Source organism: Polypterus senegalus, chromosome 6 (assembly GCF_016835505.1).
Source record: "Polypterus senegalus isolate Bchr_013 chromosome 6, ASM1683550v1, whole genome shotgun sequence".
Lineage (NCBI taxonomy): Eukaryota > Metazoa > Chordata > Cladistia > Polypteriformes > Polypteridae > Polypterus > Polypterus senegalus.
In genome coordinates this window covers 2,804,978-2,819,014 of record NC_053159.1, presented here as the reverse complement: position 1 = coordinate 2,819,014, position 14,037 = coordinate 2,804,978, and the positions used below count along the sequence as shown (strand labels likewise).

Sequence of the window (14,037 nt, the reverse complement as noted above, 5' to 3'; positions counted from 1 at the left end):
TCAGCGCCGGCACTGCCAAAAGGCGCGTTGCTTTGAGGTTCGGTATCACCGCCCGATCTGCAGTGAAGTCTGACCTTGTCGGGAGTGCGCCGCGCTGTCAAATTACACAAAATCGTCTTGTTTTCCAGCGCTGCGCCAATTATGAGTGGAGCACACGTAATGCCGAGTGCCGGAGATAATCACCGTGTCGGGTTACAGGCGAGCTCAGACTGGCATGACTGGAGCAGGAAAACTTCACTCTGTGATGACCGTACAAGTATGTGCTCACGTCTGAATGGACGTGGCCCCCCATCGGCCGCCGCCTGGGCCTTCCTGTCATAAATCACAAGAAACACAACGTATTCAGGCCACGTAGCTCACATGTGACACATCCCTCCACGCGTTTTTACTGCACTCTCTCAGTCCACTTTGAAAACTGCTGCTTTGGTCAGAGACCACCCCTGGATGGGACACAGGCCTATATTGGCCCAGCTTAGAGACACCAGTCCACAACCATGAGGGGTTGTGCCATTTTTGCCTTAAAAATCAGCCCTTAACGTAACCTCTGGCCTCTGTCACTTTTTAAAAGGAACCTGCTGCTCACTGTCGCCCCCTAGAGTTCAGATGGTGTAACTCACCCTTCATGGTCATGATACAGTAAACAGTGTGTTGTTTATCGTCCAAATGTGCCCACTGGCTTTCTTAAAGGAGTCACCCTCTCTTGTGACCTGGACAGATATGTATATGTTATGTCCACCATATGCAGGTCTTTGGAGTGTTCGGTAATTAAAGAGATGCTATGCCATGTATGCCTGAGGAATCAGCCCTTAATGTAACTGGTAGCCACTGTCACTTTTTAAAAGCTGCCCGCTGCACACTGTCACCCCCCCAGAGTCCCCATGGTGTAACTCACCCTGCCTTGTCCTGATCCATTAAACGGTTTGGTGTTTGTCCTCCAACTGCGTCCAAAGGTTGTTCCCTTAACTGGCCATCTAAAGAAATGAGCCTCTGTTGTGACGTGGCCAGACATGGGGACTTGGTGTCCACCACATTCAGAAACTGCATTATATGACCTGCCCCCTAACCCCCCCTATTAAAGATGTATATCATATCAATATGAATTAATACTCTAGGATGTTATCTGCTGGGACAGGCATCGTCCCATTGCGACCATCAATGAGATAAGCAGGTAACAAGATGGCTACCTGATTCTTCTTGAACTTGTGATGGCACAGCAGTTAGCCTTACTGCCTCATAGCCCCAGAGTGCCACATAGTTTTCTTCCAGATGTGACATTTTTCCACCCATACCCTAAAACCACGTGGCTTAGGTTGACTGGTAGCTGTAAACTGGGGCAGTGTAGGCCTGTGAGCCATCCAGGGGTTGGTCTCCGATTACCAGCAATCTTCAAAAATGACCAGAAGCGTGCAGTAAATGGGCTTGGCATGTGTCATTTATGAGCTATGTGGCCTCTTTAACTTACATGTTTTGTTATTAATAACAGGAAGACCCTCATGGTGGCTGATGGGGGAGACCCGCGTCCATTAGACATGAGCACATACTTTTATGGTTGTTATGAAATGAAACGAGAGGGAAACGTCAATACCTGGAAGAAAAAGCCCAGGTGGGGCATACAGTAAGTCAGAACGTTCACCCTTGCAGTGCCCAGAGAGACTAGAGCCCGCCACCAGCTTGGCGCTAGTCCTCCAGATGTGCCCAAAGGTTGTCTTCCCAACTTGCATTGCTCACTGTCACCCCCTGGAGTCCAGATGGTGTAACTCAGTTCTCTTTAGTTTGCCCCTCCAAACAGTGTAGTGCGTATCGTCCAACTGTGCCTACTGGCAGTCTAAAAGGAGTGACCCCCTGTTCTAACCTGGACACCCATGTGAATGCTATGTCCACCATATGCAGGTCTTTGGAGTGTTCGGCAATTAAAGAGACGCCATGCCGTGTATGCCTTAGAAATCAGCCCTTAATGTAACTGGTAGACACTGTCACTTTTTCAAAGGTGCCCGCTGCTCATTGTTGCCCCCTAGAGTCCAGATGGTGTAACTCACTTCGCTTTATTTTGCCATCTGCCCCTTCATGGTCATGAACCATGTAAACAATGTGGTGCGTATCGTTCAAATGTGCCCACTGACTGTCTTAAAGGAGTAACCCCCTACTGTGACCTGGACGCCCATGTGAATGTCCTCCATATAAAGTTGTTTATAGCATTTTTAGTAATGGATGAGGGGTTATGCCATAAAAATCAGCCCTTAATGTAACCTCTGGCCACTGTCAATTTTTAAAAGGCACCCGCTGCTCACTGTCACCCCCTAGAGTTCAGATGGTGTACCTCATGACTCTTTAGTTTGCCCCTCCTGTGTCGTGATCCAGTAAATGGTTTGGTGCATATCGTCAGCAAGTAAAGAGACGCCATGCCATGTATGCCTTAGAAATCAGCCCTTAATGTAACTGGTAGCCACTGTCACTTTTTAAAAGGAACTCGCTGCTCATTGTTGCCCCCTAGAGTCCAGATGGTGTAACTCACTTCTCTTTAGTTTGCCCCTCCAAATAGTGTAGGGCATATCGTCCAAATGTACCCACTAGCTGTCTCAAAGGAGTGACCCCCTGTTGTAACCTGGACACCCATGTGTGTAACTCACGCTGCTTTAGTTTGCCCTTGCGTTGTTGTGATCCAGTAAACGGTCTAATTGTGTCCAAAGGTTGTTGCCATTCCTGGACTTCTAAAGAAATGCCATCCTTGTTGTGACCTGGCCAGCAGCCATGTTGGCGCCACGTCCACCACATACAGTACACAAACTACGCTGTATGACCCCCCTGCATGTCATCTCCAGGATGGGCAGCTACTCCGTGTGACCCTGAACTTGAGAATCAGCTCCCAAAATGGCTGCATGGAGGAGCTGATGGCGTGCTACCTTTAAAATCACCGACAAACGTCTATTGTGATGATCATCTCTATCGGTTTCTCTGCTTGTTTGTTTATTTATTTATATTTCCCCCCACACGTCCATCCAAACGGAGCCTTTCCAGCAGTCAGTCACATCTCCATCAGAAGCCGGTGAAATCTCTGATCTTCATGAAGCGATACATCTTCGTAGTGAGCATTCCCACCGGCTTGTCATTCTTGTCCAGGACCGCGCGCCGTTGTTCTCGATTAAATGTGACATTCGATGTGCGGCTCACATCATCAAAGGCAAGCGGCAGATGCAGCCAAATCGGCGGCGAGCTCTTGTTGAGCACTCCTGGGCAATAAGTAATGAAGGATGTCACGCTGTGAGGAGGCGCCTTTCTAAATGCTCTTGTCATGCCACTTTTGGAGTTTTTAATTGGGCAGTGGCGTTAGGGGACAGTCAGGAGAAAACTTTTGAGAACTTGGAGATTGGCAGCTTGTGTCAGAAAGTAAGGCGACGGGTGTGCGCACCGCCACTAATTTACACAATCAGTAGACAGGGCGTCACATTCACCGAGCGCTTTATAGACACTCAAAGATGGTGGGGAGCCACTTCAGGCACCACCGGGGTGCAGCATCCGCCTGGAAGATGATGGGACGGCAGACAGTCTTGTGCCAGTGCGCTCAGCACACATGAGCTGTTAGGTGGTGGTTGATAGCGATAATAGGGGGCCAGAATGGGGGTCCGTGGTGGGTGGTTTAGCCAGGACATCGGGCCACACCCTACTCTTTTGGGATCTTTTTACAACCACTGATAGTCAGCACCTCGGTTTGAACCTCTCATCCAAAGGACGTTGCCAATTTTCCCAGCACATGGGGCACTGGGCGCCCCCTACTGGTCATACCAACACCTCTTCCAAGCAGCCTTCTGATTTGGACGTGTAACCATTCCAGATTATCGTGGCTCATCAAGGCAAGGAATGAAGATGAAGGTGAAGAAGAAGAAGACATGCGAGCGGGTCTTGTGTTGGTGTCTGCAGCCCCATTCAAGACTGGTTCGCATTTGTGCCCACAGATAGTCAGGCCCTCAGATCCAAAGGATGTTACCCATTTTCACAGCCCAGTGTCCTTGTCACTGCACTCGGGATGCACACACAGACCATGGGGGTAAGCGCCCCCTGCTGGCCTCACCAACACCTCCTCCAAGCAGCAGCTGCCCCAGTTTTCCCATCCAAGTACTGGCCGGGCTCAGAGGTGCCTACCGTCAGGTGGGTGAGGAGCCGTTCTGAAGTGCGGGTGGTGCGGCTGCTTGTGCAGAGGTAAGGGAACAGCGCCCCCTAGTGTAGGCCTTGACATGGACTTGTTTGGCTGGTGCGTTTAAGGTTGAGACGCTGAAGAGCACAAGTCGACTTGGATTTCCTAAAAGTAATAAGAAAGCGCAGACACACCGGGACTTAGAAACGTCCATCACCCCTTTACTGAGTAGAGATGGCGCCATGGCTCGGACGGCCATGTTTTAATTTTCTTTTTCTTTTCTTTTTTTTGTTGTTTTTGCACTCCACATTATGTCAGCCTTTGGTTTTGAAGTAAAGCCAGCTAATCAGAGGTGTGCGTCTGCAGACTGACTCGGTAGACCTGGATAAGCACGTCTCAGGAGCGGCCGCCCCAGGCACCGGCAGCTGATTAAATCTCGTCTTGGATTTTTGATTTTTCACATGACACCCCCTTCTGGTATTACTTTAGCCGCTAACTTCATTACTCCTTCTTCGTTTTATTTATTTATTTATTTTTAGCCGTCTTCATTCCTCGCCTCCAGAAGGTGAAGGATCCGCCAGCCTTGAAAGCGGGCCTGGCGAGACTCTAAAGCTCCCGCAGTTCCTCGATGCTTTCGGAATTTTGCGGCATTTTTTTTTTTTTTTACTTTTGCTGAGCTAAACAAAATGGAAAAATATAACAACAAAAAAAGAAATGTCCAGGCCTTGTGTGGCTTTAAGCAGGTGGACTGCAGTGTGACATTGTGTGGGGTCCGCGTGTTCTCCTCATGTCTTACCAGCTGCTGTGGTCTCCTCCTTTACCCTGGTGAGTAGCCAATTGGAGCACTGGGTGGAGCTGAAGGAGTTTGTCCAGCGAATAACGTCGCCCACTCAGTTATATTAGAGTTTGATGACCGGGTAGGTGGGGTTTGTCCCCACTGGGTTTACTTTCATTAACGGTGCCCACTCTTAATCAGAGTTTGATGACCAGGTAGGGGTGGTCCCCCCCTTCAATAGTGCATGCAGTGGATGACATTTTACTTTCACAAATGGTGCCCAGTGAGTAGCGTCAGTTTGATGACCAATGGGGGAGGGGTCCCCCTTCGATGTCCCATATGTGTGACTTTAAGGAGCCCATGCCCCTTGGTGTATGGAGTGGATGCAATGTTACTTTCACACGTCACCCACTCAGTGTAATCAGAGTTTGGTGTCCTGGTTGGTTGTCCCCCTTGGGTTTTACTGTCATTAATGGCGCCCACTTATTCTCATTATAGTTTGACGACCGCTGCGTGGGAATTTTCCCCCTCTGCGTCCTGAGGGCTCACCCCTTAACTTTCAAAAATGGCATCCCTCAGATGACGGCACCCTAGGCAGCCATCTGTGCCACCTAGAGGGTTGACTGGCTCAGTGGGTGAGTGTGTGTGTGTGTAACCGAGCCCTGGTGAGTTTCATCCCTGTGCACTGTAACACTGTAATGGAAGTGAAAGGTTCAGAAGGTGCATGGATGGGCACGGGCATCAGGGTGGTTCATAGCTGTCTTAGGGTATCACGTTAGCCGCCTCATCGTGGGCTCCAGGCCGAAGTCTCCATTCCATTCCAGCACCCATGGTTTTGTAACACCTGCCATTCCTTTAAACCGCCATTTTCTTTCTCTTTTTCTGTTTTGTTTCAGGCCCCCTGGATTAGCTGGCAGCCCCGTCATCTCTGACATCTCCCTGATTCGTCTGTCGCCCCACCCAGCTGGCACAGGGGAGTCCCCGTTCAACCCCCCCCACCACTACGTCAACCCTCACATGGAGCACTACCTCCGGTCCATGCACAGCAGTCCAACGCTCTCAATGATCTCCGCTGCCAGGGGGCTCAGCCCAGCCGAGGGTGAGTAGTAAGCGTTTTAGGGTTGTGAAAGTCAAGTCTATGGAGGAATATTTCGAACAAAATTAAATAAATAAATAAAAGTTCTGTGAAATGTGAGCATAAATAAATAAATGTGTCACGAAATATGTTTTCTATTGCTTATTTATTTATTTAATTTTGTCCGTAACATTCCTGCAAACCATCGTGAAATACGACTTGAAATAAAACTGTCACTTTCACTCATCAAAGTTGAGAGGGTGGGCTCTAACACGCCCTCTAGTTACTGATTGGTGAATCGATAGCACAAGAATTAATTAGAAAATTGCTTACTACTGCCGATGAAATGGATTCTGCTGAAGATATTACGTATTTCAGAGAGAGAATTGAAGATTTATCGGAAGAACTTACAATGTTGGCGGCCCTTTCAGACTCCGATGTAGATGAAACTATTATTGAAAATATCGAAGAACTGGTGGACCGGACTCGACTACACTCTTTGCCACTGATCAGAGTTGTAAAGTTGTTTGAATATGCGCCTGACTTAATACTCGTAAAAAACGGACAAAATGAAATAAATAAATAAATACGCAACAAAAAACATATTTCATGACACATTTATTTAATTTTGCTCTGCTTTCATGACATATTTATTGATTTAGGCTCTTATTTCACATTACTTTTATTTATTTGCGCATTTATTTATTTATTTAATTTTGTGCGAAATATTCCTCCATGCAAGTCTGCCCCCTCAACTTGAACTCTTAAACAGTGAGGACTCGGGGGACTTCCACTCTCTGAACACTTTTATTGTGTTGTAGAGTTCATTTGAAATGGAGGAATCTGCTGTGTTTATCCATCAAGCTGCACTCAGTGACCCTATGGTGACAAAGTGACAACATGCCTTCAGAAAGGTCTGCACACGTACTAAACATCAAAAACTGAAATCTGCCATTGCTAGAAGTGCTCAGAGCCTTTGCTGTGTCGCTCCACGTTGTGATCAGATGTTTCTAGAACTTGAGTGGACTCCACCTGTGGCCACCTCAGTTGATTGGCCATCCTTTAGAAAGGCACACGTGGACCCGTGTGTAGAAGGTCCCACTAACTTGGAGTAGTTAGTGCTACTCAATGTGCCAACGTGCATGGGCAGAAATAATTTAAGCACACAAGACCACTGGGAGATCATGCAAAGTCCACAGAGAAGACGTAATAATTAACAGGGCTGTGCCAGTAAACATTTTCAAGAATAAAAATGTCAAAGCACAAGAAAACTGGGAGTACATGCAAACACCATACAGAAAGAGGACTTAGAGTATATTTTGGTGCCTGCTGTGCCAGTGTGCCTGGGGAGAAATTCAAATTTCAATACACAAGCAAATACACTGTCAGCATATACAGTATCCACACCAAATGCATATGGGGATCAACTAAAAGACTTGGAGGAGGCAGTGCGACCCACTCTGCCATCATGCATGGCGATTTAAGAATATTTCAAGGTGGAGGAAATGCCATACAGAAAGTATATGGGAAATGAAGAGTTAGACTAGGCAGTGCCACCCAGTGTGCCAACGTGCTAGGGAAGAAATACAATTTTCTGAAATCACTGGGAGACCTCCGTGAAGACAAGGGGACTTGGAGCAGTTGGTGCTACCTGCTGTGCCAATGTGCATGGGAAGAAATACAAATTTCAGCACAGAAGAACACTGGGAGAACATGCACAAGGCACACCAAATGCACATGGGCATCGACTAAAGGACTTGGAGGAGGCCATGTTAGCCACTGCGCCATCATGCATGGTAATGTATAAAAAGTGTAACTCAGGAGAACATTCAGAGGAAATGGAATCTCCACACGGAAAGCACCTGGGAATATAAGAGGACTTGGAGCGGGCAGTGCCACCTGCTCTGCCAAGGCACATGGTGAGGAATAAAGATTTTAGCACACTAGAACACTAAGAGAACATGCAAACTCCATGCAGCAGCTAGTGGGAACTGAATTGAGAACTCGGAGCAGGCAGTGCTACCCGCTGTGCCAGGGCACATGGTGAGGAACAAAACCATAAATGGTGGTTTTTAAGAAACAAAGTGCCCGACTCTGGTGGCCCCCTCTTTAAAACAAGATGTTCCCGATTATTCAGGTCTTTAGTCATCATCAGGGCAGGAGGGCCTCCGTGTAATCTGAGAAGACGGTCAGTCAAGCGGGGGTGTCGAGGGACCGACCTGCATCCCTACGTCCAACACGTCTGAAATGTTCCTGCGCCTGCCCCCACTCCCCTGTCCTTGGCACTGTGGACTCGGGGGTCCGACGCTGTGTAGGCTGTGAAGAGCTGCTCGCGATTGTTTATAAGTTTGAGGAAGCGGAGGAATGTGGAGGCCCCAGCTCGGCTCTCTTTTGTCCACACAAACACGCCCAAAGCAGCGTCATTCAAAGCCCCCTAAGAAACCCAAGCTGAGGGGGCCCGACACGGCAGTCTGACGCTGCTTGCTGAGTCGGTCAGACGGGGGTCTTGCTTTTTTTTTATGTTTCTGCTTTTCTTGACATTTTTCCTCCTTTATTTCCCCACGCAGTTACACATGAACACTTGAAAGAGAGGGGTATTTTTGGACTGCCGCCTCCACCCGCCGGTGCCAGCCCCGCGGACTACTACCACCAGATGACCCTGATGGCCACCCACCGCAGCCCCTACGGGGACATCCTCATGCAGAGCGGGGCGCCAGCGGCTGCCGCAGCACACCTCCCCGATTACATCAATCCCGCTGACGGTAAGTTGTCTGACCCGTCGATGTCTGATACGTGAACCGAGATAAAGCACCTTTGTCGGGGTCCGTCAGTGGGGGTAACACTGGGGGGGGCGATGTCCAGAATGTGGCTCAGTATTTGTGGGAGTTCAAGTCGGAATGCTTAGGTGGTCTTATGAGTAAAGATCCAGTGAGCATCCATCGTCCACTTAACACTATCAGGGCACTGAGGTGGGGGTTTCAAAGGTGGGATGATTAGAAGGCCATTGCCAAAGTCTGACACATTCGGATTAGGAGGGGGGTCCATCCATCATCCACAGTCAGTGGTCCAGCATCTCTCAACACTGAGCTCAGATCCCGAAGTGGGATGCCTAGGTGGTCACTGATAAAGCTTGAAAAGCCTGGCCGTACTGTAAGCAGTGTCCACTTCCTTCACAAGGTGGTCCAGGCTCTGTGGACATTGAGCTGCAGGTCCAAAGACGGACATTTAGAAGGTCACTGAAAAAACTTGAAGTACTTATAAGGAGGATTCCGTGAGCTTTGTCCAAACGTCACCCACTCGCACCACAAAGTGGTCCAGTTTCTCTATGGTATTGAGCTGGGGGTCCAAGGTGGGATGCCTAGAGCTCAAATGCTAAACCTTGAAGAGTTTTAAATGAGGGTACTGTGGGCATTACAGAGTGGTCCAATCTCCGTGGGTCCAGGATTGGATGCTTAGATGTCCACTTTGACTTTGAGTAAAAATATTAGGAGCCATCTCCATCTATACCCCCAGTAAACCCACCGAGGTCAAGCATCTGAAACCCCAAAGTGCAATGCCTGGGTAGTCACCAATATCACTTGAGAGACCTAACTCTACTGTAAGTGGTGTCCACCGATGGTCCACTTACACCACAATGGGGTCCATTCTCTCTGGGTACTGAGCACTGGTCTCAAGGTGGAATGGGGCCGCTGATCAACACTTGAGATGAAGACACTCAGAGCTTTGTCCAGCCGTCGTCCACTAACCCCGCAGTGTGGTCCAGTCCATGTGGACACTAAGCGGCGGGTCCAAGGTGGGATGCTTAGAAGGGCCACTGATCAACACTTGAGATGAAGGTAATACGAGGAGCCATGTCCATCCATCATTCAGCAAAACAACAGCGGGTGTCTGGGATCTGTGGACACTGAGCTCTGAGGTCCAAGGTGGGTTGCCCACATGGTCACTGATAAAGCTGGACTGTACCGTTAGCAGTGCCCCTCCAGTCTCCACTTACTGTATGTCTAGAGGGTTGCTGGTGAAGCAACCAACACTCTGAATGAGCTTGCTCAGTGAACTATAATGGTGTCCCACCATTGTCCCCTCACACTCTAGTGTGGTCCAGTGTTTATGGATACCAAGCTGTGGGTGCAAGGCGGGGTACCGATAAAGCTTGATCCACCAAATAAAGATTCTGTGGACCATCCATCCCTCCCTTTATGTCACAGTCTAGGCCCATGGTGGGCTGTCTGAATGACCAATGAGCAGCGAGATTACGTTTGAGTGAAGTGGTGGTTAGCTGCAGAGTTCTGAGCTCAAATCTCACAGCTGGTTGTATTTCTGTGAGCGGACTGCGTGTTCTCCCTGTGCTACTGTGAGCTTTTCTGCACCTACTTGAGTTTCTGCCCTCACATCCCAAATTCTAGTTCATGAAGTTACTTGATGGGGCTAATGGGGGTGCATGAGCCCCATCTGATACAGCCGGGAGAGACCTTCTGGGGTAAGAGGGCCCAATAATGGAAGGGTAGATGGGGCCATAGGGCATTAGAACATGAAGCACCTTCTTGTGTGATGTCACATTAATCAGCATGGCTCAGGACTCCCCACAGAAGGCAAATTCAGAAAATGGATGGACCCAGCATCCATCCATCCTAACCCTAGCCCACCCTAACTGTGTGTTTCATTAGCCATAAAGAAAGACACCCCCCATCACATCCTCCACAATTACATAACCCGAACAAAGTCACACATGGCGTCTAGAGTGCAATTAAATGAACAAATTAGCATTCATCTGTCCATGCATCTATTTTCAGACCCCCTTAATTCAGTTCAGGGTCACAATACTTCATTTAATATCCATGTTGGCCAGTGGCATACACTTCTGTCCATTTTGTCATTGTCCCTGTAACTGATGAGTATTATTGGGTGTCATATTGGCACAGTGACAGTGTTGCTGCCGCTGCTGCCTGGCAGTAAGTAGACCGAAGTTCACATCCCAGTCCCCTCTATGTGTGGAGTTTGAACGTTTCCTCATTGTCTTCACATGCATTTACCCTGTGATGGTGGACTGGCGCCCTGCCTTGTGCCCAATTCCTGCCCCTTTGTCCTTCTCGGAGTAAGTGGGGTTGAAAATGAAGGATGATGATGATTATGATGTAACAGATCATTGACAAACCTGCCTAATTCTATTTGGGGCCTAGGAGGGGCAACATTGAACACTGAGCACAAGGCAGGTGCCCACCCTGGGTGGGATGCCAGTCTGTTTAAGCTGCACATCTTTAGGGATGTGGGTTGAAAAGCAAAGGACCTGAGGAAGATTTGTGCAGACGTCAGGGGATGTGCAGACGCTATATAGACAGCAGTTGAATGTGGGTGAGCTGGGTGAAGGGGTGCAGCAGGCCTGGGCACTGTGCTGCCCATTATTATTATTATTATTATCTTCTCCAAATCTCCATAGTTTATCTCGAATTAAGTTTATATGAATAAGCATTTCCAGACTTGAAACCTGAATGAATTACCTTTAGTCTCCACTAGGTGTCCTAAAGCATCACATCACATTCACTGACTTATCTAATCAAGTTTAAACTGGATTTGAACCCCTCGCCTGGTCTCTGTGGAGGCTGCATGTTCTCCCCATGTCTTACTGTAGTCTATAAATATCAACTCCTGGCTGAGTTTGAGGGGGCCCTGGTCCAGAGCTGTTCTTTCTTTGTGCCCAGTGCTGCCGGGGTGAGCACCAGACCCCTAACTCCATTTAGTACCTTTGAAAACTTGATATTATTATTATTATTATTATTATTATGGCCCATTCTTTTTTCTCAAACTCTGCATTCGAAAGATGGAGAGAAGGAGCCTATCCTAGGTGCCTTATGCTATACGACACGACCCAATGCTGGATGGGATGCCAGTCCATCTCAGCCCCTAGAAATGCCCCCATTAGGCCCACTCGCTTTGTGCCAATTTACAGAGGCTTGTCATCATAACCGTCCCAGACTTGGATCTGAACTCGGGGTCCCACTGTCCACCCCTACAGTACTTGGGGGAGTTCACTGAACGGGTGTCCCATTCGGAGTCTGATCCTGCAGCCCCCGATGACTCTAAAGTGATTTTGGACACCTTGTGCCATGTTATGTATGTTTAAAGTTGTTGTTCACAATTCATAATTCATACCCAATGCCACCCAGAATTCATCGCCCGTCAAATCTGAGCTCATCTCTCATTTTGTGGAGCAGTTGCTACTCTTGATGTTAGCACTGCATGACAATGTTAGAGGAGGTGACGATGGCAATAATGTGACTGGCACGGACAACATGAATCAAACGTACAGCAGTCGGCGCCAACCAAGAGCTGAAATTATCAAGCGACATGTGAGCATGCCATCCATCACTCCTGAGGTGAGGTTTTTCAGCGGCGTGTCCCTGCATTCAAAATAACGTGTCAGAGCGAGTCATTTGGTTGGAAAATCCCACGGAGGTGTGCCGCGCGTGTTTGCTCAGGTAGCCTCTGTGCCATTTGTGTAAACAGCCCGCCATCCTAAACGCGCTGCCTTGTTCGGTGGGCTGCCCATGTTTGTTTTTTGGTCAGTTTCATGTGTGCTGAGGGGGAAAAAAAAAACAGTGGCATAAAAACGCCATTGAGTGGGGGGCCGCGTAAATCTTTTTTGCCCTCTTAAGTAGGTACCAAAATTACAAGGTTGGAGTTTTAAGTGTGGCGTGCCGACTGGATGGCCCGCTCCTCTGGTGTGCTTCACTTGGTCAGGCGGTCGGCTTCTGTGTCCTCACAGATTTGGACATTCACTCAAAAATAATGCAGCAGAATAAAAAATGAGCGGCTGAGAGGCCAAATCAGGAACGGCCATCGACTCAGCCAGGCTGCCGTTGTTAAATAGAGAAGGAAATGAAAGGGGGCTCGGTACTGAATTAAAAGAGATTAAAAAACACGGATAGATGGAGTGAAAGGCACGATATGATAGATAGATAGATAGATAGATAGATAGATAGATAGATAGATAGATAGATAGATAGATAGATAGATAGATAGATAGATAGATAGATAGATAGTATAGTTGTCAGAAAAGGATAGATATGAAAGTCCCTCTATATAAAAGATAGATAAATAGAGTGAAAGGTGCTATACAATCATAGATAAATAGACATGCATATATATATAGATAGGAAAGACAATATACTGTATAACAGAAAATAAAGAGATAGATGGAAAAGAAAGGCACTATATAATAAATAGAAAAGAAAGCAATTATGCAAGCAATAAATAGACTGCTGGAGAAATTTACTGTAGATAAATGAGAAAGACACTATATAATAGATATATAGAAAAAAGAAAAACATTCTACAATCAATTTATAGGCTGATAGATAGGGGGACATATACTGCAGATAGACAAGAAAGGCACTATAAAATTCATAGACAAAATCAATTAATCCAATAGGTAAATAGACTGATAGGTACAGATCGGTAAAAGAGGCACAGTAGATAGATAATATTAATAGATAGATTAAAGAAAGGCACCATATAATAGATAGATAGGTTGATAGATGAAAACAAGGAATTGTGCCATGTGGGATGTTCACTGTAGAAAGGCGCTATATATAATGGAGTTAGTTTTGTGAGTAACCTTCATAGCAGATTTCCTATTAATGCCCACACTGGTGAGCTCTCATGGCAAAAATGATTGTCTAAATGAGAAGCCAAGTGGCCAGCCTCTCACGTAGCATGCTTGGCACAAATTGTGTTTCATATGGCGGTATTAACGGTAACATCTGCAAACAAGCGCTCCCACCGGAACACTAACACAAGTGTTAATACTAATTCATGGTGACCTTCTCGGTGAACGTGATCCACGATGAGCGTAATTATCAGACGAGAGACAAGATCACCACCGCTAGCACTACAAGCAAAAGGAAATAAAAAAGTGTTAGGGGGCAACTGCCAACATGTGGGCTTGGAATGAGCAATTAACATTTGGAAATCTTCTGCTATGAAAATATGTGAAAAATAACAAACTGAAAAGAACAAGTTAAAATAAAATAAGAGAATGCCACCTCTGCAGACGCCAACATCT

General features: G+C 47.3%; 1 protein-coding gene across 2 annotated transcripts in view; it reads left to right on the top strand.

Moving 5' to 3' along the window:
* gli2a (GLI family zinc finger 2a) overlaps positions 1-14,037 on the top strand; it is a 240,026-nt gene that overhangs the window by 166,862 nt on the left and 59,127 nt on the right. For both annotated transcript variants that reach the window (XM_039755278.1, XM_039755279.1), the window contains 2 exons: positions 5,801-6,003; positions 8,547-8,741. In XM_039755278.1, the coding sequence (XP_039611212.1) occupies positions 5,801-6,003; positions 8,547-8,741 (398 nt within the window). The remainder of the gene's footprint in view (positions 1-5,800; positions 6,004-8,546; positions 8,742-14,037) is intronic.